Here is a 27,425-nt window from a genome sequence, read left to right as displayed (position 1 = left end):
TGGGCATAAAATGTGCTCTGAACGTTATCTAAGTCACAACAATAGAAGAACACAGTCTGCTGAACATAATACTACACAAACATTAGATGTTGCCATGGTTTAATTGCACATAACATGTAAACATTCACAGTGCAGGGAGGAAAAAGTATGTGAACCTTTGGACTTAATAACTGGTTGACCCTCCTTTGGCAGCAATAACCTCCACCAAACGTTTCCTGTAGTTGCAGATCAGACCTGCACAACGATCTGGAGTCATTTTGGACCACTCCTCTTCACAAAACTGTTTCAGTGTAGCAATATTCTTGGGATGTCTGGTGTGAATCGCTCTCTTAAGGTCATGCCACAGCATTTCAATCGGGTTGAGGTCAGGACTCTGACTGGGCCACTCCAGAAGGCGTATTCTGTGCTGTTGCAGCCATTGTTTTGTTGAATTACTTGTATGCTTTGGGTCATTGTCCTGTTGCATCACCCATCCTCTGCGGAGCTTCAGTTGGCGGACAGATGGTCGTACGTTTTCCTGCAAAATGTCTTGATAAACTCTGGAATTCATTTTCCCATCAATGACAACAATCCGTCCAGGCCCTGAGGCAGCAAAGCATCCCCAAACCATGATGCTCCCTCCGCCATGTTTTACAGTGGGGATGAGGTTTTGATGTTGGTGTGCTGTGCCTTTTTTTCTCCACACATAGTGTTGTGTGTTCTTCCCAAACAACTCAATCTTGGTTTCATCTGTCCACAGTATATTTTGCCAGTAGTGCTGTGGAACATCCAGGTGCTCTTTTGCAAACTTCAAACGTGCTGCAATATTCTTTTTGGAGAGCAATGGCTTCCTCCGTGGTGTCCTCCCATGTACTCCATTCTTGTTTAATGTTTTCCTTATTGTAGATATGTCAACAAAAATGTTAGCATGTGCCAGAGATTTCTGTAGGTCTTTAGCTGACACTCTGGGATTCTTCTTTACCTCATGCAGCATTCTGCGCTGTGCTCTTGCAGTCATTTTTACAGGACGACCATGCCTAGGGAGAGTAGCAACAGTGCTAAACTTTCTCCATTTGTAGACAGTCTGTCTTACCATGGACACATGAACATCAAGGCTTTTGGAGATACTTTTGTAACCCTTTCCAGCTTCATGCAAGTCAACAATTCTTGATCGTAGGTCTTTTGAGAGCTCTTTTCTGCGAGGCATGGTTCACATCAGACAGTGCTTCTTGAAACCAGTAAACCCAAAACAGGTGTGTGTTTTTTAAGGACAGGACAGCTGTCAGCAACACATCCAATATCATCACACTGATTGGAGTCAAGGTTGGCTCACTCCTGGCTCCAATTAGCTCTGGGAGAAGTCATTAAGCTAGGGCCTCACATACTTTTTCCTCAATGCACTGTGAATGTTTACATGTTATGTGCAATTAAACCATGGCAACATCTAATGTTTGTGTAGTATTATGTTCAGCAGACTGTGTTCTTCTATTGTTGTGACTTAGATGATGTTCAGAGCACATTTTATGCCCAATTCATGCAAAACTCCATGTAATCCCAAGGGGTTCACATACTTTTTCTTGCAACTGTACATCTGGTGATGGTCATTCTATACAGAGGAGACACAGCATTTGCTCAGGGCAGTGCAGAGGACCAGGGTGTCTCCCTCAGGATACAAACATCTGGTGATGAGGGTGTGACTCCATACCCTCATTCCATACAGATAGGACACAGGGTCTCCTGTGGGCAGTGCAGAGGACCAGGGTGTCTCTCTCTGGGTATGAACATCTGGTGATGGGGGTCTCAGCCCTCATTCTATACAGAGAGGACACAGGATCTCCTATCTGGGTATGAACATCTGGTGATGGGAGGGTCTCAGCCTTCATTCCATACAGAGGGGACACAGGATCTCCTTTGGGCAGTGAAGAAGACCAGGGTGTCTCTCTCTGGGTATGAACATCTGCTGATGGGGGTCTCTGCCCTCATTCTATACAGAGGGGACACAGGATGAACAGCTGGTACTGGGGGCTCTCAGCCCTCATTCCATACAGAGGGCATACAGGATCTCTGGGCAGTGCAGAGGACCAGTGTGTCTCTCGGGATATAAATATCTGGTGATGGGGGTGGAACTCCCTGCCCTCATTGCATACAGAGAGGACACAGGATTTCCTCTGGACAGTGCAGAGGACCAGGGCGTCTCTCTGAGGATATAAACTTCTGGTGGCAGGGGTGTGACCCCCTGCTCTCATTCCATACAGAGGGGACACAGATCTCCTCCGGGCAGTGCAGAGAACCAGGGTGTCTCTCTCTCTTTCTCTGGATAATAACAGAAGGGGGTCGCAGCCCTCATTCTATACCGTGGGGCACATGATTTGCTCTGGCCAGTGCAGGGGACCAGGGTGTCTCTCACTGGGTATAAACCTCTGGTGATTGTGTCTCAGCCCCGTCTTCATTTCATACAGACGGGACACAAGATCTGCTATGGACGGTGCAGGGGAGCAGGGTGTGTGTGTGTCTCTCTCTCTCTCTCAGGATATAAACATCTGGTGATGGGTGTCTCAGCCCTCATTTTATACAGAGAGGACACAGAAACTTCTCTTGGCAGTGCAGAGGACCAGGGTCTCTCTCTCTCAGGATACAAACATATGGTGATGGGTCTCTCAGCCCTCATTTTATACAGAGGACACAGAATCTCCTCTTGGCAGTGCAGAGGACCAGGATGTCTCTCTGGAGATATAAACATCTGGTGATGGAGGTGTGACCCCCTGTCCTCATTCCATACAGACGGGGAACAGGACCTCCTCTGGACAGTGCAGAGGAGCAGGGTGTCTCTCTCTCCCTCTTTCTATGGATAACATCTGGTGATGGGGGTCTCAGCTTTCATTCTATACAGCGGAGCACATGATTTGCTCTGGGCAGTGCAGGGGACCAGGGTGTCTCTTGCTGGGTATAAACATCTGATGATGGGTGCCTCAGCCTTCATTCTATACAGAGGGGACACAGGATCTCCTCTGGCCAGTGCAGAGGACCAGGGTGTCTCTACCTGGGTATGAACATCTGGTGATGGGGGTCTCAGCCCTCATTCCATACAGAGGGAACACAGGATCTCCTCACTGAGTATGAACATCTGGTACTGGGGGGGACACAGAATCTCCTCTTGGCAGTGCAGAGGACCAGGGTGTCTCTCTGGGGATATAAACATCTGGTGACGGGGGTGTGACCCCCTGTCCACATTCCATACAGAGGGGACACAGGATCTCCTCTGAACAGTGCAGAGGACCAGGGTGTCTCTAACTGGGTATGAACATCTGGTGATGGGGGTCTCAGCCCTCATTCCATACAGAGGGGACACAGTATCTCCTCTCTGGGTATGAATATCTGGTGGTGGGGGGGTCTCAGCCCTCATTCCATACAGAGGGGACACAGGATCTCTTCACTGGTTATGAACATCTGGTGGTGGTGGTGGTCTCAGCCTTCATTCCATACAGAGGGGACACAGGATATCTTCTGGGTAGTGCAGAGGACCAGGGAGTCTCTCTCTCTCTCAGGATATAAACATCTGGTGATGGGTGTCTCAGCCCTCATTTTATACAGAGGACACAGAATCTCCTCTTGGCAGTGCAGAGGACCAGGGTGTCTCTCTGGGGATATAAACATCTGGTGACGGGGGTGTGACCCCCAGTCCACATTCCATACAGAGGGAACACAGGATCTCCTCTGGACAGTGCAGAGAGGACCAGGGTGTCTCTCTCTCTGGGTATGAACATCTGGTGATGGGGGTCTCAGCCCTCATTCCATACAGAGGGAACACAGGATCTCCTCTCTGGTTATGAACATCTGGTCATGGGAGTCTCAGCGCTCATTCCATACAGAGGGAACACAGGATCTCCTCACTGGATATGCACATCTGGTGGTGGGGGGGACACAGAATCTCCTCTGGGCAGTGCAGAGGATCAGGGTGTCTCTCTCTCCCTGGTTCTGCACATCTGGCGGCCACAGCTCCTAGGCCTCCGCCTTGCCCTCACTGGTAGATCTCAGGATAAGGACGTGCCCCCGGTGTACGGCTGCAGGCTCTCACCTTTCCTCGGTCTTGCTCTTCTGCTTCTTCCCCATGATGGCGACGTCCGCTCAAGATCTGCTCAGTCCCGGCTCCCTCTCACCTCGCTGCATACGGTGACCACAAGCCTCTCCAGTTCTTCCACAACGCATGTGCATGACCCGGTAACCTGGCTTGACGTCATCATCCTGTGGCCATGCTTGGCCAATGGGGAAGTGTGATAGGCATGAGTTTCACACACACTGCGATGCATTTGAAGCGGTGACAATATTAATAGTGCACGTTGATGGCATGCCAGATGTCCGGAGTATGTTGAAGTATATGCAGGGCATGAGGAAGTTGGAAATTGCCTGGCAGGTCAGTGCACAGGGTGTACCAACATGGCTGCAGCACGTGTAGTCTGACAGGGGGATCATTGCAGCATTAGCTGCAGCTAATTTTAAAGTCACTCTTTATATTTAAATCAATGCATTGAGTGTACTTAACCCTCAATATGATGTTTACTCTCGAAAGTGAGGTAAAATTTAGCGTTCTGAGAATATGCCAGTAACAAAGATGGCGACGCGTGTACAATTGGTAATAGGGAGAGGGAGGGTTGGATACGGTATGATCACGTGGCGAACGTCAGTGAAGGCTTTGTAGAACGCAGCGTGAACGGGTTGGTTGTCTTGACAGTGGTGTGTTGGTGGAAGTGGTTGTGAGGCGCCGAGAGCAGGTAATGGGGCCGGAATGGGGGGGGAGATGAGCTGTGTGTACCCTACAGAGGTGTAGGGAAGCCTGGCACTAGGCCTGAGCAGGCCCGCTTTGTTTCTAGAGCTCAACTGTGCTGCCTTGGAGGACACTGGGGCTCTACATCAAGATATGAGGCCTGCCTTGGGTGTTTTCTGTGGGGCCTGTTGTTAAAATCCAAGAAATCGTCCTCCATTGTGGTGACTGAGGAATTATTGGCTTTGTGTCATGGTTTGGTGAATGACCACACCCTACCAGAGGCAGCATAAGGGACAATGGGGTTCAAAGCAGGGTACATGGTTAGGTCTGTCATTGATAAAGATTGCAATGGACACAATATGGATTGCAGTTTCCCAATCTCTAGGCCTCGTACATGCTGGGTGTTTAGCCTCCTGCGTGTCACGTCCTATACCTGGATGGGACAGGTGCACTGCCCAGCCCCCGCATACCTTCAGCCTATCAAAGTCAGCGACAAACTGAAATATGCTGTACCAAGTGCTACTCATGTATAGGGCTGTATGTGTTCAGCCCTAAATATGAGTACCACTGTACAGCGTCTTTCAGTTTGTCGTCGACTTTGATAGGCTGCCAGCATCAGGATGGACGGTGCACCAAAAGAGCAGGGTGTGACACACAGGCTAGATGCTCCGTGTGCATTAGATCTTAGGTGTGATTGCTGCATTGGTTTTCTTGTCCTTTGTGTTTTTCTTGTTTTTTTTTTCTCTTGCTTGATTCTTGTCGGGTGAACTTGCCAGTAACATAAATCCTGACTTCATGCGTGTTCACGCTACCCACACGCTAAAACTCTCCATTATAGCATGTGGGCTGGTGTCCATTTTGCCAAGCATTGAGGGAACAGTGTGATGGGCTATTAATACAAAAATAAATATATATTCTTTATTAACCCCCCTGGCAGTCTGATTATGTCAATATATGTGAATGTCAAAGCGGTACATTGTTTTGCATGGAAATTAGTTGTTTTATATTGTAGGCCTGTAATTCTTAGGAATAACTTATTTTAATCTATCCAAACGAGTCTAGTAAACATCCCGGGTATGATAAAGTTTGAAACAAAATTATAATATAATAAATCATTATAAAAAATAATACATTTTAGTTCAATAATGTAATCAAACTAAAAACACTGAAATTTGAAATATAGTGCCAAGTTCGCACATCACTGAGCAAAGTCGCAAAATCGTTTTCAGTGTCTAATGACGAATTTCCCCACGAATCATTATAACTCAATTCTGCAAGTGGTTCTGATTTACTATCGCTGTTCTCTAGCTGGTCTAAAACCGCTTTTGACCTAAAGGGACGCTTTTTGGACGCCATGGATGTTCTCAAGTTTCCAGGCAGAAAGAACAGTAAAAATGCAGGCAGGGCACAGGACAAAGCAGTAGGGACAAAATGGATGTGAAATGGTTTGATACAGTGTTGTAATACTAACACATTACAATGTATTGTGTGTATGTCATGTTTTTACTTTGTTGCGGTGACCTGCGGTTTTATGCACATCACCACAACTTTGTAATGTTAACAAAACACTAGGATGACAAATTAAACAGGAAGGATGGTTTTGTCTAATAAAGGAAATGGCAGGGTACCTGTTAAGGTGGAACTTTTAGTTTAAAATGTTAAAGTGGAACTAAACCATCCTGAGTCTGCAGAGACTACTTCCCCATCTTTTTTTTTTTTTTTTCTTTCTCCTTTCCTCTGATACTATGTACAGTTGTTTTGTCCCCCTGTCTAGGGCTCCCTTGTGCTTGCTATGACTTGGAAAAACAAACATTATTGTTAAAGAAAATGGAACTAAACCTATCAATTTAACAGTTTAAAAAAACAGTTACATTCTAGGCATTCCTAGAATGCTAACTGTCACATTTGCTTGTGTTCTCAACCAAACTGTCAAACCATCAAATGACAGGTGTTCTAACTGATCACATGTGCAGTACCATGTCAGTTACAGATCAAACAGAGACTAAGATGACACCTTCGTCGGCTGAAAATGATAGGAGGGTTTAGTTTCCTTGGGGTTTTAAAGTAACTAAAGGCAAAACTTTCTTTCTTTTTTTTTGTTTTAGTTTTGTATAGTGTGGAGATAGGTGTTCTATTCCATCAGGTTTTTATTGCTGTCTGTGCCTCTGGTAAGGGGATTCATCTTGTCCATCTGACATGTTTATCATTCTCACCAAAAGTAAAAATCCTAAATTTATGGGTTCTATACGGAACAGGAATAGAGGGGGAAGTCTTTCAATGTGAACACTAGTTCTGGTGACACTAGTGATTAAGTGAGATTCCCTTACTTTGGAGTGATTTCCTATCACTTCCTGTTCTCGCTATGGTACAGTTAATAACTCTCTCTTTGTGTATTCAAAAAAGGGGAAGAAAAGTTTTGCCTTTTTGTTTTACTTTAAAGTGGTACTAAATGCTAACTAAGCACTTTTTTTTAAAATGCCTTACTGCATTCTCTGCATTAAGATAAGAATCACCCTAGTCTCTCTGTTCCACTGTCTGTAAACACCTGTGGACCCTTGTGACTGCTACCAGCTACAGGACAATTTGTGCAGCTTCCCCTTTTCCAGGTTGTAGAGTACTGAGGTCTGCTGTTGGTCACATTGTTGGGAGCAGGGAGCTGACCTGTAGTTTTCTGGGAACTTTACGTGTCAATGGACACACACAGCACTGGCTGGGAGCATGCCCACACAGGTGTCTCCTAGCAGCTAGCTAGCTAAGGAGACTCACAGAAACAGACAGGGGGAGCCAGCAGCTTGGGATTGGCCACCAGAGAATAAAACAAAGCTGCACCTTTCAACCATCCAGGGCTAGATCCCCGTTGGTCAGTAAATGTGAAGGCATCAAGTTGCTCAATGGTGAAGGCTGGGGCTTGGTTCAAAAGCTAGTAGAGCTCTGTATAGGTGGCACATATGGGTCTGTCAACTCCTTGGGGAATTTGGAAATATGTCAAATGTCCCTTTTTTATCTCTCCCTTCCTTTGTTTCATCTTTTAAATGGAAGCTTTTATCTGCTATTCTCAGGCTTCCTATTCTAGGGTAGCAACATTAATTCTTTGTCCCCCTTGTGTTTGTAAACGTAGCCACCCTTTCCTGCTTGTCCCCGAGATGGACTACACATCTTTGTGCAGACACATTCAGCTCTCTATTGGCGTTATAGTAGTACTCATAGAGCAGAGCAAGTGACCAGGTTTAATAGCACTGCTAGCTCTACACTAGTGTAGTAGTGAGCTGCATCAGTGGAGGATAGGGAGTGTGCACAGGACAAAAAAGAGGTCTGAAAACAACCGTAAGAGACTAAACCAAAAACAGCCATGGTCTAGTTGATATTTTAGAATGATAATCAATCAAGTTTAGTGTCACTTTAAGGCATGCGATGAATGACAACTGTCACAGTGGCTTGTGCTCTCAGCTGAACAGGCAAACAATCAAATGGCTGGTGTCATAACTGATTATATTTTCACCACTATGACAACGGCAGATGGCAGAAGCTAAGATGGCTGTAAAGGATAGGAGAGTTTAGTAACTTTAAAACACGCCGCCATTTGTCTTAACTGTCATGATAGTACCTCTTTCAGCATCATTATCCCATAAAAATGTGAGGAAAGAGAAAGTGTGTTGCCCAGAGCAACCAATTCAAATGTTGGCTTTCCTTTCTACCTTCCATTAGTAAGTTAGAATTATGGGCTATGCCAGGAGTGTTCAACCAGAGTTTTCTGATGTGGCCCACGACATCCTGCTCTGGGATGGCGGAACAACAAGCCCAGAACGCAGGTTGCCGAAACTCAATCCCAGAGCCTCAGTGTTGTGAAGGAGGTTGGTGGTAGAGGAAGCGCACATCTTCGGAAGGAGTAGAGCCGCATAAGCCAATGCTTCCTGTATAGCGCTGGCTCCTGTCACAGGTAGAGTGATAGTAAGTGCTCTTGAGACAGCAACAGCTGGCGATACCGGAAGAAAGGGCAATTCCTGAATGGAAAACTGTTTTTAAAGGTTAATTTATTACTAAAATCACAGTGTATATATGGACATATCTCTTCTGCAGTAGTTACTGGGCTGCTTTCAAACTGATCCACAGGTGCAGCGCAGTGCACCTGCGGGTTTCCTACACTGAGCCATACACTTCTGTTATTACCTGTGGGTTTGGTGCACTTTCTGAAAGCACACCAAAACTACTAAATGCAGAAAGAGAGTGCACTACACCTGCAGAATATAATAAAAGTCTATGGCAAAGTGCAGCTAACCAGCAGGAAAACCACAGGTGGCGCTTCAATAATATATCGGTGCCAGTTCGTCACTTCCTTGGAATTTTAAAGTGGTTGTAAAGGCACAGGCTTTTTTACCTTCATGCATTCTATGCATGAAAAAACTTTGTGTGCAGCAGCCCCCCCAATACTTACCTGAGACCCATCCCAAACCATCGATGTGCACGAGAGCCTCGCCTCTTTGGGGACTCTTCCTCATTGGCTGAGACAGCACCAGGAGCCATTGGCTCCAGCTGATGTCAATCACAGCCAGTGAGCTAATAGGGAGAGCTTGCCAGGGGGGTACTTGGCAGGAGGGAGGGGCCAGAAGTGCCAGTGGGGGACCCGAGAAGAGGCAGATCAGGGCTGCTCTGTGTGTGCAAAACCACTGCACAGAGCAGGTAAGTATGATGTGTTTTTTTTTTTTAAATGCCTTTAATATCACTTAACTTAGCTGTGCTTTAAGAGTGTTCTGTAGAAAAAAGAAACTGTAAAGAGAACATCATAAATACTAGTCTAGTCAGTTTCAATAAAAAGTCTTGTGTGTTTCAGTTCTTGCCCTGCTTATTGAATAATGTAGTATTTTACTTATTTATTTTAGATATGGCGGCTGACACTTCTGTGGAGATGTTTTCAAAAGTCATGGAGAATCAATTGTTGCAGACTGCCAAGATGATGGAAGAACAGCTGGATGCTGAGTTGGAAAAGCTAGATAAGATCGATGAAGATGAATTGGAGCGCCTAAAAGAAAAGCGACTAGAAGCTTTAAAGAAGGCACAGCAGCAAAAACAGGTAACTTGATTTTAAAGTGCTTCTGCAGGCTAAAGGTTTTTTTTTTTTTTACCTTAAGCCATCCACATTGTGGGAATTCCATATAATTATTTAAAGTGTTACTAAACCCAGGACCCTGCATTTACTATATCTGGTCTCTTATAGTACACAGAACATTGAAATGCAATTATTTTAGTAAATATAAACTGATAAATACCTTTTCTCACCAGCAGATAGAGCAGTCTTGTGACTTCTATCAGTGTCCAGCAAAGCACTGGTTAAAGCTTGTAGTAGGAGTTTTCATTCTGTTCTAGGAAGATGCAGACCTCTGTCTGGACAGTGCTGATTGGCCCTGTGCTGATCACATGCACCCTCCCAAGGAAAAAAAAAAAAAAAACCCCCGCTAGCAATATACACCAAACTGAGCATGTGTAGAGTGACTCCACATGTCTTATCAGGAGATAAGACGGGGACAGTGGAAGAAGGGGAGGATCAGAAAAGCCAGGATCAAACAGCCTTTTTACACAGTGCAGAGGATTAACCCCTTAGGTTCCACAGTTGAGTATAACAAGCTTGCTTTACTGCATATACAGACTGATTTTACTGTTGTGGGTTTAGGAACGCTGTAATGGCAACACTAGTGCAATGCAGTTTCCAAAACCGGAACCGCAGATGTAAATGGGGCCTAAAGTATAGGAGCATTTAGTTCTACTTTTATTTTAAAGATCTTTATGTTGCATACTGATCCACAACGGGGTTTATTATTTATAATATATAATTTTTGCACTTCAGGAGTGGATCTCCAAAGGGCATGGTGAATACAGAGAAATTCCTAGCGAGAGAGATTTCTTCCAAGAAGTGAAAGAAAGTAAAAATGTTGTCTGTCATTTTTACAAGGACTCTACGTTCAGGTATTGTACAAAGATTGCTGCTGTTGTGCTTAGCTTGCATGTAGATTTGCGTAAATCAACCTTGCAAATCAGTCTTGTAGAGTGCATTTTTTACTTCCAGTCTGTGGCTAATACTTGTATTGAGATAACAGCTTTTCCAGTATAAGACATCCTAGCCTAAAAAAAATCCATCTGCTTTTGAAGGAGTTCTAAAGCCAAGGCTATGATGGGCCATGAAAAAACTGTATAATTGGACACTATATAAACAAAGCAATGGGTTCATTTGATGCAGTCACCACATCCCAATACAAATTAAAGAGGAAGAACAATAAAAAGTAAAGAGTTGGATTTTCAACGGCGCTGATACCTTTTTTCAGAACAGATTAGGCAAAGACATAAACTAAAATCATACATTTTTACTACAAAATCTCTTTTAACCACTTCCATACAGGGCACTTTTACCCCCTTCCTGCCCAGGCCAATTTTCAGGTTTCAGCGCTCTCTCTCACACTTTGAATGACAATTGCGCGCTCATACAACATTGTACCTAAACTAAAATTTTATCATTTTCTTCACACAACTAGAGCTTTCTTTTGGTAGTATTTAATTGCCACTGGGGTTTTTATTTTTTGCTAAATTAAAGCAAAAAGACCAAAATTTTGAAGAAAAAAACATGTTTTTCTTTGTTATAAAAGTTTGCAAATAAATAATTGTTCTTCATAAATTTAGGCCAAATTTATTCTGCTACATTTCTTAGGTGAAAATAACCCAAATTAGTAATTTATTATTTAGTCGGTAGGAAAGTTGTCATATTGCACTATGACTGAAGTAGTATAATGTTACCATAGTAACATTGTACTACTTTGGGGAAGTGATCAGTATTATTTTTTCTTTTTTTTTTTTTACACAATTTGCTTATAGCAAAGAATTACTTTGCTATAAGCAAGCATTTACCTGAATGAAATCGATTCATTCAGGGTGGTTGTTGTGTTTTTTTTTTTTTTGTGATTAGCTGTGATTTGACCACGGCTAATCACATGACACAGCTGGGCTGTGATTGTCCCAGCTTGTGCATGCGATCGCTGTGACTATTCACAGCTAGACACACTTGTATACAAGGGATGGCATGAAAGGAAGCCATCCATTGTTTACAACTGTCATGTGACCAGGTCACATGGTACTGGCAACAGGGCCGGTACACAGATCTGTCATCGGCCGTGTCCGAGGTACACGGCTGGTGACAGATCTCGCCGCAGTGCTGGCACGTGCAATGTGCGTTCCGGAAAGGACGCCAAATTGGCATCCATCCGGAGGGATGAGCTGTTTGCCCGGCCGCCATCTGGCCATAGGCCGGGCGGCAACTGTTTAAAAACAGCCAGGGAATAGACAGTTCCCTAAAAAAAGATCAAGTTGTAATATAAAATGAACTATATTCCCCCAACAGCTCCCAAGAAAAGCTTTTGTGTTTTGTTTTTTTTAACCTTCACTTCTTCCCCAAGGGTCATCCTTACTGCCTAAATACTCTCCTCCCAAGAAATTCCTACTCAACCCTGATTGCACCTTTCATTTATTTTTTTCCAATTTTGCACATGTAATGGCACATTGTGCACAGAGCAGCCCATACGTGACAAACTACCTTATCGGTTGTGCTTTACTGTTCATTTCGAAAACCCGCTGTAATTGTGCATCTTGTGTCGCCATAATGGCATACTAACTGCAATCAGAGTGTCATTAGCAATTAGGCTGCATTCATGTTTGCACGTTTACGTGTGGCAAACCCCAGACAACGCATCCTTTGCTGCGCGTTTTAGAAACACGCTTTGTGCTTGCGTTGCCATGCATTCACATCTGCACACTTCAAACGCAGGCAACTTGCACAAAAAACAGGAGCTTTGCTGCACATTTTGGAAGTGCGCTGCAAAAGCCCATTGTGCTGTGCCATAATGGCTCTCTGTGATTGGGGTTTCATTAACAGTTCGGTTGCATTCACATTGCCACATTTCTGGTCACGCAGCAACCACCTGTTTTGGAAACTTGCTACAAATGCATATCATGCTTGCATCACCATAATGGTAAGTGGACATTTACTGTACGTGCCGTACATTCAGAAACATGCAGATTTGAATTCTGCCTAACTATTAATGACACCCCACTCATAGTTTGCAGATGCGTGGTTTGCCGTATGACAAAAAGTGATACGCTCCACAACCCAAGATGTTCGTGAGCTACTTTTGGGCATGTGTGGGGCATTCTATTCAAGTGAATGGCCTACCCTTTGCACAATGCATGTTTACATGTAAGAGATGCACAAAACATTTGTGCATGAATAGAATGTGCTTTTGAGGATGGTTTAGACAGCAGGGATGATCTGGGAGGAGAAAAAAAATAATTGAGCTTATCAAAGTCACATAGGAATGGCTTCTTCTATAATGCTGACTGGCTTCTGTAAGATAAGTCCATGGGGCTGAAATTCCACTGGAGTCCACCAAAGTAGTGCAGGAACCTTTTTTTCAAATTTGCAACATCTTGAGTCACACTGATTGGAACAGCCACCATTAAACATAATGTGATTTCAGTTGCCATGCAACTCTGTGTATTGCAAGTTGCACCAGTGTGAACCGGGCTTAGTGGCTTATTTGAACCGGCTAATTGCGACAAGCACAATATTTTGCAGACTGTTACTTTGCAAATAATGCTACATGTGTTTTACAGCACAAACTTTATAATAATTACATTTTTAATTTATACTTGATATTATACTTGATATATTTTTCCAACAGATGTAAAATACTGGACAAGCATCTTTCATTGCTGGCTAAGAAACACATAGAAACTAAGTTCCTGAAGCTGAATGTGGAGAAAGCTCCTTTCCTGTGTGAGAGATTGCGTATAAAAGTCATCCCAACTCTTGCCCTGGTGAAAGATGGCAAGACCAAAGATTACGTGGTTGGTTTTACTGATTTAGGGAATACAGATGAATTCACCACAGAGACCTTAGAGTGGAGACTTGGCTGTGCTGATATTATTAACTACAGGTAATTTACTAAACTTGTTTTCGTCAAATTATGTGCTAATTTAATATGGCTATAGTGCATTTTAACCCCTTCTTGCCTGAAGATAAAACCAATTTTGAGCTCAGTTTTGCAAATTTTGGCTTGTTTAGTAAAACTGTACATTTCACAACTACTTGGTGTATTCAGGAAAAGTGTGCATGTGTGTTCGTTTTCAAATGAAAAGTGGCCCAAAATTGTTTTTTTTTTTTTTTTTTTTTTTTTTTAACTCATGCTGAAAAGTACAAGAGTAAAAAACACTTTCAATCGCTTGGTAACATACATTGCTAATCAGCCAATCACATAGCAGCAACTCAATACATTTAGGCATCTAGCCATGGTGAAGGAGAGTTTCTGAAATTCAAGCTCAGCATCAGAATGAGGAAGAAGGGGGATTTAAGCGACTTTGAACATGGCATGGTTGTTGGTGCCAGACAGGCTGGTCTGAGTATTTAAAAAACTGCTGATCTACTGGGATTTTCACAGCCTATACATTGTACAGCCATTCATTACTAAAGGCTGCTGTATGCTGCAGCTTTTTCTCCTGTGCGACCGCTATTTACTTCAGGTGTCTCCATTCTACATGAGGAACATTGTGACTGGTGAAGCACAACTGCACACTTTAAATTATATTGAAGGATATGTATATCTTCTTTAATCGTATGCTATCATAGCATAGTTGTTGGGGCCTGGGTTTAAATGTGGAGGGGATATTGTTTGTTGGATAATTTCCCCTCATATATTTTTTTTCTCTTCTTTGTTCCCTGGTTGTACTGGATCGTTGCAGGGGCAATTGACCTCGCCATCCTGTATACATTTGCGGCAGATCACTTCAAGTAATTATCTACTGCTTGATGTTAGTTTTTAAAATATGACCAGCATTTAGGGAGTAATTTTATTATGTTCAAGCTCATCCCCTGCCCACTGTCACAAGTGAAGGGGTGAGCGGGGCATGAGCTTGAACATATTACACCCTAAATACAGGTGTAAAATGTTCCAAAGGTGAACCTATCCTTTTAAAGGATCAGGCCTGAACATAGGACTGTAGGCTTATTTCCCCTCAATTATAGTATTTCAGAACACTGACACCAAGTGGAAAAGTATTAGGAAAGCTTTTGCAGTGTTTAGCAATAGTCATTCTGTTTAAACTCTGTGTACAGTAACACCTAGTTTGGTCAGTGTTGGTTTAAGAGAACTAGTGTTATATAGATGTATTGTCCATTTTCTAATGAAACTAAAATTTTGTTTCTTGCACAATGCATTGCACATTTTTAAATTTTGTTTGTGTTCTTATTTAAAGTGGTTCTAAAGGTTAAAGGTTTTTTACCTTCATCACCCCATCCTTATCTAAGCCCCCTTTTGATCCAGCGATGTGCACTGGAGTCACAGATATCCCAAGACTCCCTCTTTTCATTGGTTAAGACAGAAGCGGGAGCCATTGGCTCCCGCTACTGTCAATCACAGCCAGTTAGCCAATAAGAAAAGAAAGGTTGGGGCCAAGTCATGGCTCCGTGTGTGAGTGGATACACGGAGCAGCGGTTGCCCCCACAGGTGTCACAGGAGGGAGGGGACAGGAGAGCCTGCAGGGGGACCTGAGAAGAGGAGGTTCCGGGCTGCACTGTGCAAACCACTGCATGTTTATTTAAAAAGAAAAAAAAAATAAGGCTTTTAGAATCTCATTAATGTAATGCTGCAGAAACAAGGGAGAGACAAAAGGGTGTTGTATTTGATGAGCAGAACAAACAGGGATAACAAACTAACACACAAACAGGTTGGATTGGTTGGACCTGTGTTTTTCCAACCTTATCTACTTTGTAACCAAATGTGAACAATTTTTATAGTACATACAAGCTTTAACTGATAAATTTGTTAAAAGAGATTTTCTGTTATAATGCATCACAGGACACAGAACATTTTCATATTCATGACAGGGTTATGCTGCCACCATCAGGCAATTGGACACTGGCAAAAAAAGACTGGAAATCCCCTTCAAGTCATAACTCATTCGCAAGGCTCTCAAACATGCTGCACGAAAATGGCTAACTTCTCAACACTTCCAGCTGGGGTTAGGAGACTGGCTTTTCTGAAGCAATTGCCTGTGGCTTTTTTAAACTCAGAGAATCGTTACCTGGGCCCTGCTCTGGACACAGTGATGGACTGTAATGTTGCTGGTTGGCACTAGACTCTGCAGAATGGGACACTGCACAATGATATATTGCCTTGCAGACACTATACAGGTTCCAGGGCAGTGATCCCCATCTGAGGAGTCGAGCTCCTGAAGACCCTTTGTGGAAAAGCCTGCTGTGAGGGGAGAAGATTAGACCCCCTTGGGTAGCAGAAATTGTGAGTACTCTGAGGTAGTCTTGCTGGTACCCCGTCTAGCCTTATCTAGCGACCCCCTCCCTTTTCTTTTTGTTGCGTTCACTGGCAGAAAATTCTTAGTAATTCTCCTGGGGTAACCAGCACACTTGTACTTACTGGCACAGTGTCTTCTTGGCTGTCTAGGACCGCTAATTACCCGTCAGCAGGTCATGTCTCACTGACAGCAGAGATGAGGATGTAGGGGATGAGGAGTTCCAAATACCTGGATGCAGCCCCCTTGTAAAATGTATCCCAAGCAGCACTGAATCTCTTCCACTATCTGGTGTCTCTACTAGCTCTGAGAGGGCCTTTCTACAGTTCTATTCATGACAAGGTAGGATTTCACATCTGCTATTGCCAAGGTACAGCAGCAGCTTTCCGGAATACTTGGTGGCTTGGACTGCCTTGGTCGCAAACTGAACTCCAGTAAAGGATAAGGTCGAGGAAGATGAGAATATTCTGTAGAAGGGGATGCCAAAGAATCCTCATCCAAGGAATCTACTCCTGAAGAGCCCCAGGGTTAGGGTGCGACTTTTCTCCATGCCTTGTGCTTTCAATTTTTATTTATTTTTTAAATCCACAAAATAAATTTGCACCCTTGCAATCTCTTATCTTGTTCCAGAGGACAAACAGTTTCTTGGTTTCTACTTCACAGTTCCAGAACCAAACTGCGATGTTCGCCCCATTTTGGATCTCAGGAGACATAAAGTTTCTAAGGGTACAAAGTTGCGGATGGAATTTGTGCAGTCGTCGGTGGCCTCCATCCAGCAAGGAGTCTTTCTGACATGTGTTGATGTTAAAGATGCTTACCTACACATTCCAATTTTACCACCTTACTGACCTAGAGTTTGTGCTCTGCCATTTGTCCTGTTCATGGCTCCCATTATTCAACAAGGTCCTGGTTGCCGGGCACCTATGTTTCTGGTGTATCCCTGTTCTAGGGTACCTGGACAACTTCTGAGGGAGCAATCTTCTTCTCTGTTTGAGACCAATGTGTGCGCTCTGGAGAGGTTTGGATGGGTTCTAAATCTCCAGACGTCGGCCCAGAGGTTGGAATATCTGGACCTGACCCTAGATACCATTCAGGCAAGCAGGATCTTCCCTCTTAATAGTCTTACTCTGAGGACTTACACAGAACACTAACAGATTCCTTGATTCACTTTTGCATGAGGGCTCTGAGGAAGATGGTTGCCCCTGAGTCAGTTATATTTACCCGGTTTATTTCTAAACCCCTCCAACAAGGAAAATCTTGGTTGCATGTTACCAGAGGACCATAGTTGTTGGATTCCCCAATGTTGTTAAACCTCAGCACAAGACTGGTGGATCTCCTCACAAATTTTGGAGATGAGTAAATAGTTTTTACCCTCCATGTGATTGGCTGTATTCTGGCTTTTCTGCAGTCTGTGTAGATCAGGGAATGGCCGGTCAAATTTCAGCCTTGATGGTCCTTGTTCAGAGACCTTCCTGAGTGCCAAAAGAAGGATCACACCGATTCCAAATCTATCATATCTCCATGGATCCATCACCTTATTTCTGAAGCTTATGGCTTAAAAGTAAAAGTTCCACCTGTGATTGCCTCCTGGGATTTTCATCGTCAGGCTTTGGTAGCTCAAGTTTTTTAAAGCGGCTACCTGGTCTTTGGTACATACTTTTTACAAAGTTTTTCCAAGTTGATATTGGAGCTGCAGAAGATGCTAACTTTCAGTGTGTTTTGCAGGCTGCTGTGTGAGGTTCTAACCTAATCTGGTGTTATTTGGGACCTGTGACTTGTTGCCCTTATCCTTTATTCCATGCTTTGGGTCATCCCTATCATTATGGATATGAAGATGCACTGTGTTTTATGATGTATGATTAGGAAAATAGAATTTTTGCTTTACTTGTAAATACATTTCTTGGAATATATCATGGGACACCAACATCCCACCCCTTTCTTTGTGGTTTATGGCTTGCTACAAGAACTGAGGCCTTGCCTATCAGGAAGGGGATTTTCCTCCTTTTTGCAGTGTCCAGTCACCTGTAGGGAGCAACCTAACCATCCATGATATACTCCCAAGAAAGGTATTTTACAGGTAAACTAAAAATCACATTTTTATTGGTACCCCAATAGGCTACATCAATGCACCTGGGTTGCAGCAAATCACAACACATCAATTCATATAATCTGCAATGAGGTGCACTGCAGTGAGGGAAAAAGTGACAGTGTCTAATTTTGGCTGTTCTGAGGTGTTGGCTTCCCATTTGGATAAATAAGAGCCTTTATGCATCAGACGTTCATGCAGCAGTTTGAATGAGCCCTTAGCCTACTAAACAGATTTTTTGCTCTAATGAATATACTTGTCTTCCTACTTCACAGCTTTATAGCAACTAAGATTTGCTGTTAATCCATTTTTATATATTTATTTTTATAGTGGAAATCTAATGGAACCCCCTTCTCAATGTCAGAAGAAATGTGGCACTCATTTCACAAAACTGGAAAAGAAAACTATACGAGGAAAGAAGTATGATTCTGACTCCGAAGATGATGACTAGTTTGTTAAAATCCCCGACTGAGCCTTCCCTAAAATTATATTCCAAGTTGAACCAGCTCAAAGATTATCATCCCCATTCTCGGGGTTTAATAAGCATTCATCTTTACAGTTTTTCAGACATATTGATCTGCTTTTGTAAATATAACATTACTTTGAGAACAGCACTTGAAAACACATTGAATATTTGTTCTAAGCTGACTACAATCCTTTTCTTTCAAAAGTTTTATACAGACATCACAGAAATTTATATATGATCGCTATAATGTGTAGCTGTCATGGATAAAACAAGATCTGTATTTTTAAAAATGAAAGGATGATTGAGCTTTTACTAATTGCACATTGGGTGGGTGTGGGTTTTCATTCACTAACTTGTATAATTTAAACTCCTATAAATAAATATCAGTATGTATCAGATACCCAGTTTGAACTCTGAGCAGCTCTTACCTGGTTAAAGCTGAATTCTGGGAAAAGTGAAAGTCTTTCCTCGGTGTGCCCGAATTGCAGTAGTTGGCTGCTCATTTATGTCTTAGGGGACCAAGTAAAGTACATTTACTTACCTATTCCTCCACACTGCTAGACTAGTCCATGCAGCCCTTCTCTCCTGCACTCCAGTGGTCTGATATCCTCTGACATAATCAGGATCAATGCAGTGACCATAGTTCTGCATTAGACGTGAGTACACATGAGCACAGGGGAGTGCCATTTGTGGGGGGGGGGGGGGGGGTCCGTAGGAGGATTCAGTAAATTAAAAGTGCTTTTACCATTCCCTAGACTAAACCAGCATCTAACCCTTGTGGTGCAGGTGCAACCTCACGCATGGGAGAACTTTTTGCCAAAGTTGGGCTTTAAATGTCAACAGAAGCACATGGAAAGCAGATAGTTTCTGGGCTTGGCTACTATCTATTGGATCTATTCACCAAACAGATCTAAATCCTGTCTTGGGAAATATCTGTCTGTTGACCTGAGTAACCAATCAGATTCTTCCATTCACTTTACTTCCCTGGGAGGAATGAAGGGATAGTGTTGTTGCCATAAGCAAGACCGTTTGACTTTTCTCTCCTTAGACACGTTGGCTAAATAAAATCTATTGTGGTATAAGGCACTTTATCCTATTCAGTATTGTGGTCCTTAGAGTTGTGAATGGCCAGCCAATGTAATAGTTCAGCTCACAAAATGAATGCCTCTAAGGTGCATCAAATGCAGGTATGTTTTAAAGTGACCTGAAGCAAAATGCCTGCAGCAGTAGCAGCCCTTATTAGTCCCTAATGCCACCTTGCATTGAACGTGCATGAACTTTGCAGGTTTGTTGAGCTACAGCTGACTGTCTAAATATACTCTGGGGCCTTATAGTGCGGTTATCAATAACTGAATGCAAACCATTTTCATATTCATATTATATATTTTTTTTTTTTTTACATATTTGAAAAAATAAATGTTGAAAGCCGGAAATCAAAAGCATGCTTGTATTTCTTATGCGCAGCAAGTATATGTAACAAACAAGTATAGCTATCTGGGTTACATTTACAGCAGGGGTGCTCAACCTGTGGGCCACATGTGGCTCTTGGAGCCCTCTGATGTGGCCCTCAACCTCAAACTGAATGCAGGAGTTTTGGAGTGCTTTCAGAATGCACCACACAGGAAAGATATAATAGACGTCTATGGCAAAGCTCAGCTAACCTACAGGAAAGCTGCAGGTACACTGTGCTGTTTTTACCACACCCCCAACCATTGATGGGCAGCAGGGGCTGCATACACAGGAACCGATCCTCTCCAGTTTCCTCCTGCAACTGCTAAGCTGGCTTCTCCTTCTCTACCTCCATCTGGCATTCAGCAGCTGCAGGAGGAAAATATTCAGAAATTGGAATTTTTTTATTTTGAATATCATAATGAACGATTTCATTTTAGTGTGGCCCGTGATTGGTTACCAAATCACTTAAGTGGCCCTTGCTCTTCAAAAGGTTCAGCACCCCTTATTTACAGTAAAAAGTATCAAAAGCCAAAACCTTTTGGTTTGGTTTTGGTTAGAGTAGAGATTGAAGGACAGCACGTTAGGAGAAACCTCCCAAGGAGGGGCAAAGGTAAAAATATGAATATTTGATGCTTTGTCACGCTATCCAAAGTGGGGAAAAATTTTATATATTTTTGTGTTCCATTTTTAAAGACCCACAGAAGAATAAAAGTTACATAAGGAATGTTACCTATTCAGGAAAAGGTCAACTGCTTTGTACTATATAGGACACTGGTTGATTTTTCACTAACTTGTGCCAGGTGATAGACCCAAAGTCTGCAAAACGAAATCACCAAAATTACATATTGCTCATTCAAACATTCAGCGCACACAGATAGGACCAAAATGTGTAATGTGTTGGCCTGGAACACCCAGAGACATTGAACAGATGGTGGAAAAATGCAGTCTCTCAAAAAGAAAAAAGATAAACTAAAAGAATTTCTAGTTCCATATCTTATTTGCTTGGAATTGAGAAACTCATTTGGTCAAAGTATTGACCACAAAGAATTAATTGTTTAAACTTAAAGTGCACTAGAACCCAAATTATAAGCATTTATATAATTCATTAAAGTGAACTTTCGGTTAAAATTAGTTAAATTCGGGTGTGTTTAAAATAGCAGTTTGTTTTCTCTAACCACTTTTCTACCAAGGTACGTTTCTAAATGGCAAGGTAGACATGTAGTTAAAGCAAGCTGTGGCTCTGAGCTTGGTGCAGGCTTTAACAGGATGTAAATGATACATTGCCAGTTGCTGGAATGCTCTGCATTCCCTGAAGTTTAACAGGCACTAATCATGACCTTTTTCCTGATTGTGCCTGTATAATCCTGGCTGTGACATTACAGGAAAGAGTGGCGTATGGAGCCTACAAGGTAAGCGACCACTGCACACAAATGATGGGGTACCATTTTGTACTGATGCAGAGTTACTACAATTCCTGTAGGAGCATTTTCTTCCTTTCATTGGTGCAGGGTTTACTTCACTGACCTCCCTTTTTTTTCTCTTCCTGAACACTGTGACAGATAGGGAATTGTCTTTGTTAAAAAAAAAACAAAATTGGTGACCCTTGGGTTGCACCCATCCAAATTGTTGCAATATTTGGAGATTAATGGCACATTGCCCTACAGGAGTCCACATTGATTAACCCTCAACAGATCATCTATCCCACCATGAGAATATTACAGGGACCCAATAAGGCTAGTACTTATTCCAGCGTCCTGATAAAGGCCTTAGCTGCTGATGAGAGGTTTAAGAGCAGGACCCTGAGGAAGTTCCCATGGGGAAGAAATGCGTCAGACCTGGCTTGAGGTGTTCCCTTTTCCAGGCATGCCTTGTTACATCTGTGGATGACTGAAGCCAGAAAGCAGGAATCTGTATCATTTGCATTGGTGACTGATATGGAGACACCTGTTTCTGGAACTACTGATGCTGCTTGAGAGTCCTTTTTGAAGCTGCACAGTGATTCCTTGTCTTTATCCCTCTAGTTGCAGCTCTGGATTTTGTTTTATTCCACTGTACCCTGATGGAGTACATACGAGCTGTTGCTACATGTGTGTGTGTATAACAGAGTTCAGCTTTTACAACTTTGGATATGCTCAAACCATTCAGCACAAATTCCAACCTTATCCTGGGAATGAGACATTGCAGATATCTGCCTCCTATGGGGCATATGATTGATCTATGCAACCATTATTTTTGTATATATTCTAAAAAGCTAATGGATGGCCCACCTCTACATCATTAAGCTTTTGATGTTACCTGCACTCTCGTTACCATGTTGCTGTGATTTAATACATGCAATAACTACTAATGAATTTACATTTTGAACTTGTTTGTAAAAAAAATTATATATGAATATGGGGGATTGCCTGATAGGGGTGTATGAATTGTAAAGGTTTTTAAAGTGTGTAATTCTGTTTATGTGGTATTGTTTTTAATACAGGTTTAATGGATACAATGTTTAAAATCTAATATAGATTAAAGGAGATACTGTTATGCAAGTGTATTTTGTTTGAAGTGTGGTGCTTTGCTGTTCCTTATCCCCCTTTTGGGGTTAGTTATTAGCACTATTGTGCACAGAAAACGATCTTGAAACCCCATACACAGCCCTGTAGCCAGTGTAGCAGAAAAATGCCATTGGTCAGCATGGTCACATGACATCAAAGACCATTGCAAGCCCCATAACTTAGTGGAGATTGTCATTGGATAGCACTGTCACGTTGACCAATGATCACTAGCCATTGCCGGCATTCTGTTGCTACGCAGGCTACAGGGCTGTGTATGGATCGGTACATTGGCAGAAGTGGAAATTTATCAGCATGGCAGATAAGTGCAGTGAGGACCAGAGGAGTGGGGAGGTTGTTGGGAATTAATCTTTAATTTTTGCATGTAAAGGTGGAATTACCCTTTAAAAATGGTTTTGTTTTTTTTTTTGTAAATGTAATTTTTGTTGTAGCACATCCTACGGCAAGAATGTAAATTAAAATTTCACTAAATTTACTAAAGCAGCAGAGTGCAAAATCAGGCTTTTATCTGCATAGAAACCGATCCACTTCTAACCTCAGCTTATTCAATTAAGCTTTGGCAATATACCTGGAAGCTGATTGGTTCCTATGCAGAAGTGGGCCTGATTTTGCACTTTCCAACTTTAGTACATAAACCCCTTTTTAAGTCTGGTATGGACTTTAATGGATTACCAAAAAAAAAAAAAGCATGGCGTCCCCCCAGGAAATCCATAGCAGACCCTTAATCAGAGCATGCAGCTCTGGCTGGCCAGGAAATGGGCAGAGAGTGGGGTGGAGAAAGGGGCTGAACATGCTACAACCCCCCTCCTGAACCATACAAGGCCATATGTCCTCATCATGGGGGTGGGGGCACTTTGCCATGGGGACCCTCTTCCCTGGCACAGCATCTTGTCCCATGTTGGTGAGGACAAGGGTCTCTTCCCCACAACCCAACAAACAAAACTTCTTTTTTTTTTTTTTTGTTCTGTTTTTTTCTTTTAATAGGTTGATCTAGATAGCAAAAATATCCATTTGAACATGAAGTTTAGTAACTATGCAAATAAGAACATTTATAAGAATGGCATATATGCAAAAAATGATGGTAAAAGCGGGTACCGCTTGATATAACTCGGGCCTGTTGTCACAATTAATGGCCTAGTTTGTGAGCTCCTTTTTTTTTTTTTTTTTTTTTTTTTCTTTTTTTTTTTTTAACTCCTGAATATGCAGCACTTGCTTACTTGACAGTGTGTGCAGATACATTGTGAACAATAGGCTGCATTTTAGATTAGCATTTAAAAATAAATAAATAAAATACTGAGCATTTTCAACCTGCAGTGTGCAAGAGGCCTAAAAACCATTTAGAAAAATGTCCCAATACAGTTATAACCCAGGTATGATATGATAGAAATAGGCCAGCAAAAGGACCGCTAATAAAACAGGCTCCAATAGAGAAAGGCAAGGCAATAAAATTGAGGCCTCGGTCACACCATGTGCAGACATCAGATGTTATGCATGCATTCTGCAAGGGACCAAAGAAAACAATTGTTCTCTATGAGCCACGTTCACACTACAACATTAATATCGTACAGATTTTTTTTTTTTTGTGCAGGAATCTGCAATGTGTATGCAGTTTTCTGTGCAGGAAGAAATCTGACGTGACGTTTGGTGTGAACAGGGCAGAATGAGAATGAAAACTGATGTAAACCTAGTCTCTACAAGTGAAATCTGTGTTATTTAAATCAGTTTTTCTGCACCTATAGTTTGAACAAGGCCTTAGTAAAGAATGAAGGAAAGATTACATAAGTTAGTCTGGCAAAAAAAAAAAAAGACATCTGAGCTCAAAATTTCAAGCCCTGAACTACTAGCCAGGCCTTAAGAGTTACCACCAGTTGCCCCACCCAACCTCTACCCTGCCCCTCCCCTAAACACACCCTCGTAAATTACACAGACCCATCCCCATGTCAGTCTGTCCCCAGTAAGACCCACCCCAGGTCAGTCTTTTCCTAGTAAATTCCATCCACGGCAGCAATTTTCTGTACCCTTCCCCAGATCTGTGCCTTGATACAATCCTGTCTCTGAGGTCTACGGACAATTACTTGGGCTTCCTGGCTTGGTTTGTGCTCTGACATGCACGGTTAACTGTGGGACCTTATATAGACAGGTTTATGCCTTTCCAAATCATGTCCAATCAACTGAATTTCCTACAAGTGGACTCCAATCAAGTTGTGGAAACATCTCAAGGATGAACAGGGGAAACAGGATGCACCAGAGCTCAATTTTGAGTGTCAGGGCAAAGGCTGTGAATGCTTATGTACATGTTTTATTTTTCAGTTTTTATTTTTAATAAATTGCAAAGATTTCAAAATGAACTTTCACATTGTCATTATGGGGTATTGTTTGTAGAATGTTGAGGAATAAAATTAAATTAATCCATTTTGAAACAAGGCTGTAACATAACAAAATGTGGCAAACGTTAAGTGCTGTGAATACTTTCAGGATGCACTGTAAGTCAATAAATGAGTGCATAGAATGTGTAAGCATGCAGCTGCCCTAATAGTGAATAATGCAATAATCACCTCATAAAACAATGATGAATAAAAGCAGTGATATATATATATATATATATATATATATATATATATATATATAAACACTAGCAGAGTGAAAACATGACACAAAATATAACTAAATATACAGAAATACTGAATCATTTGACATAAGTCCATCAACTGAAAAATGAAAATTGTGATGAAGTGCAAGGTCCTTATTGATCCACCAAAATCACTACGCGAACAACATAACGATGATTGATTGAGTAAAGTGCACTCAGATGTCACCACGTGCTCCAGAGGAAAACCTCCCCCGATTCAGTAACACCAGATATCATGGCCCATCCAAACCTGATCGCAATAGCGCTTATGGTGAGTGTCAGCGTAGTACAGATCATCAGTCCACAAGCCCTTCATCAATGAGAGACTGATATGATGATGGGACATCCTCCAAACTACTACACTCTGTAATCAAGGAAAGATGTAAATAGCGTGAATCCATTAAAAAACATTTATTGGATAGAAAGTATTGTACTCACATGAAATAAATGAAAGCATGCCAAAATATCCACAAACGCTGCACAGTAGCGATACATCACTTCTGGTGGGGGATGTAAGGTGGATGCCTCATTACAGAATACGTTGTGCGGCTCGACCCTGACACGTGTTTCAACATTGATTCCTCTGCCTGAGTTTGCAGATACCAGCCTGGGGTGACTGAGCACTTGCCCCATTGGCTGTAAGGGGCACTTTGCTAGATTCTGATGTAAAGGAGCACTCCACTGAACTGACAGGAGGGCTTAACCCTTTGAGGACCGTGCAATTTTGGAACGCCAAAAGAATCAATAATTTTGTTTTTAAAGTTCGTACACTTCAGTTGCTGTAACTAAGCCATTTCATGAAATAATTGGCAAAAAGCTAGATCCATTTGTTGTTTGTTGATAAGAACTAATATTTTGACTCAAACCAAAAAAAAAAAAAAAAGTTTTAAGTTCTTAATCAGATGATACACGCAATTAAAAACATGGGACAAATACGTCCCTTTGTCCTCAAGGGGTTAAGCATGTAGTGCATTGCCAGAGATTTATTAAATAAAAGCCTAAATCGTAACAAATGGGTACTCACAAGAGTGGAAGACACAAAAGCGTTTAAAACCATGAGTGTAGGAGTCACGTATCCCATCAATTAACCCCAATATACTGGCAATCTCGACCACTATATCAAAGCATCATAGCAAAAGTGCTGTCAAAAGACGTCAAGGACAAGATTGTAGACCTGCACAAGGCTGGAATGTGCTACAAAACTATCAGCAAGAAGCTTGTTGAGAAGGAGACAACCGTTGGAGCAATTATTCGCAAATGGAAGAAATACAAAATAACCATCGATTGCCCTTGGTCTGGAGGCTGCTTCTCTGCTAAAGATACAGGCCGACTTTTCCGCATTGAGGGGACAATGGACGGGGCCATGTATTGTAAAATCTTGGATGAGAACCTTCATCCCTCAGCCAGAACACTGAAGATGGGTCGTGGATGGGTCTTCCATCATGACAATGACCCAAAACATATCGCCAAAGCAACAAATGAGTGGCTCAAGAAGAAGCACATTAAGGTCATGGAGTGGCCTAGCCAGGCTCCAGACCTTAATCCTATAGAAAATTTATGTAGGAAGCTGAAACTTCGAGTTGCCAAGGAACCTTAAGGATTTAGAGAAGATCTGTAAAGAAGAGTGGACCAAAATTCTTCCTGAGATGTGTGCAAACCTAGTGACCAACTACAAGAAACGTCTTACCGCTGTGCTTGCCAACAAGGGTTTCTCCAGCAAGTACTAAGTCATGATTTGCTTGGGGATCAAATATAATAAAAATTATAATAAACAAAAGATCACCAGAGCCAAAAGATTGTGAAATTATTCCCAAAAATGCTGCTGTTCCTTAGTGATAACACTAATAAAGTAAGAAAAAAACACAAAACAACAGTGCAAATAAATATTCCAAAAAAACTCAAATAGTGCAGAAAAAATATTAATATTTTGTTAAGATAGTCCCACTCCAAATAATTTAGATAGGATATAGTGAATAGAATAAAGTCCTTGTTCCAAGACCCTTGACCAGTATTCACACCCGTTTGTGTTATGATCACACACCGCACTCACCAGATAATGGTGAATAAAACGCCTTAAATTTGGACTCAGGAATCCAAGATCCCCTCGGGTCAGCCTCCAATCTCAGGTATAGGTAGAAATCCCAAATTGT

At 42.2% G+C, this 27,425-nt stretch overlaps 2 protein-coding genes across 3 annotated transcripts in view; one reads left to right on the top strand and one right to left on the bottom strand.

The window, feature by feature from the left end:
- The window catches only part of EIF5B (eukaryotic translation initiation factor 5B), a 78,571-nt gene extending 74,363 nt beyond the window's left edge, over nucleotides 1-4,208 (bottom strand). For both annotated transcript variants that reach the window (XM_089688108.1, XM_089688109.1), the window contains exon 1: nucleotides 4,055-4,208. In XM_089688108.1, the coding sequence (XP_089544234.1) occupies nucleotides 4,055-4,089 (35 nt within the window). In that variant the 5' untranslated portion in view covers nucleotides 4,090-4,208. The remainder of the gene's footprint in view (nucleotides 1-4,054) is intronic.
- Nucleotides 4,209-4,643: 435 nt separating this feature from the next.
- TXNDC9 (thioredoxin domain containing 9) lies at nucleotides 4,644-22,627 on the top strand. Its single transcript, XM_089688107.1, has 5 exons — nucleotides 4,644-4,748; nucleotides 9,619-9,809; nucleotides 10,581-10,699; nucleotides 13,459-13,713; nucleotides 18,498-22,627. The coding sequence occupies exons 2-5, from the start codon at nucleotides 9,621-9,623 to the stop codon at nucleotides 18,616-18,618; spliced, it is 684 nt and encodes a 227-aa protein (XP_089544233.1). The 5' UTR covers nucleotides 4,644-4,748; nucleotides 9,619-9,620; the 3' UTR covers nucleotides 18,619-22,627.
- Nucleotides 22,628-27,425: the final 4,798 nt, after the last annotated feature.

The sequence above is a fragment of the Staurois parvus genome, unplaced genomic scaffold, assembly GCF_062004578.1.
Source record: "Staurois parvus isolate SC_StPar_1 unplaced genomic scaffold, SC_StPar_1.0 ptg000446l, whole genome shotgun sequence".
Classification (NCBI taxonomy): domain Eukaryota; kingdom Metazoa; phylum Chordata; class Amphibia; order Anura; family Ranidae; genus Staurois; species Staurois parvus.
Note: the sequence above shows the minus strand (reverse complement) of the source record. Positions and strands in the feature narration are given on the sequence as shown.

Coding starts and splice junctions, on each gene's coding strand:
- TXNDC9 (XM_089688107.1), top strand. CDS start 9,621: ATGGCGGCTGACACTTCTGTGGAGATGTTTTCAAAAGTCATGGAGAAT. Junction 10,700..13,458: donor TACAAGGACTCTACGTTCAG/GTATTGTACAAA, acceptor TTTTTCCAACAG/ATGTAAAATACTGGACAAGC. Junction 13,714..18,497: donor GCTGATATTATTAACTACAG/GTAATTTACTAA, acceptor TTATTTTTATAG/TGGAAATCTAATGGAACCCC.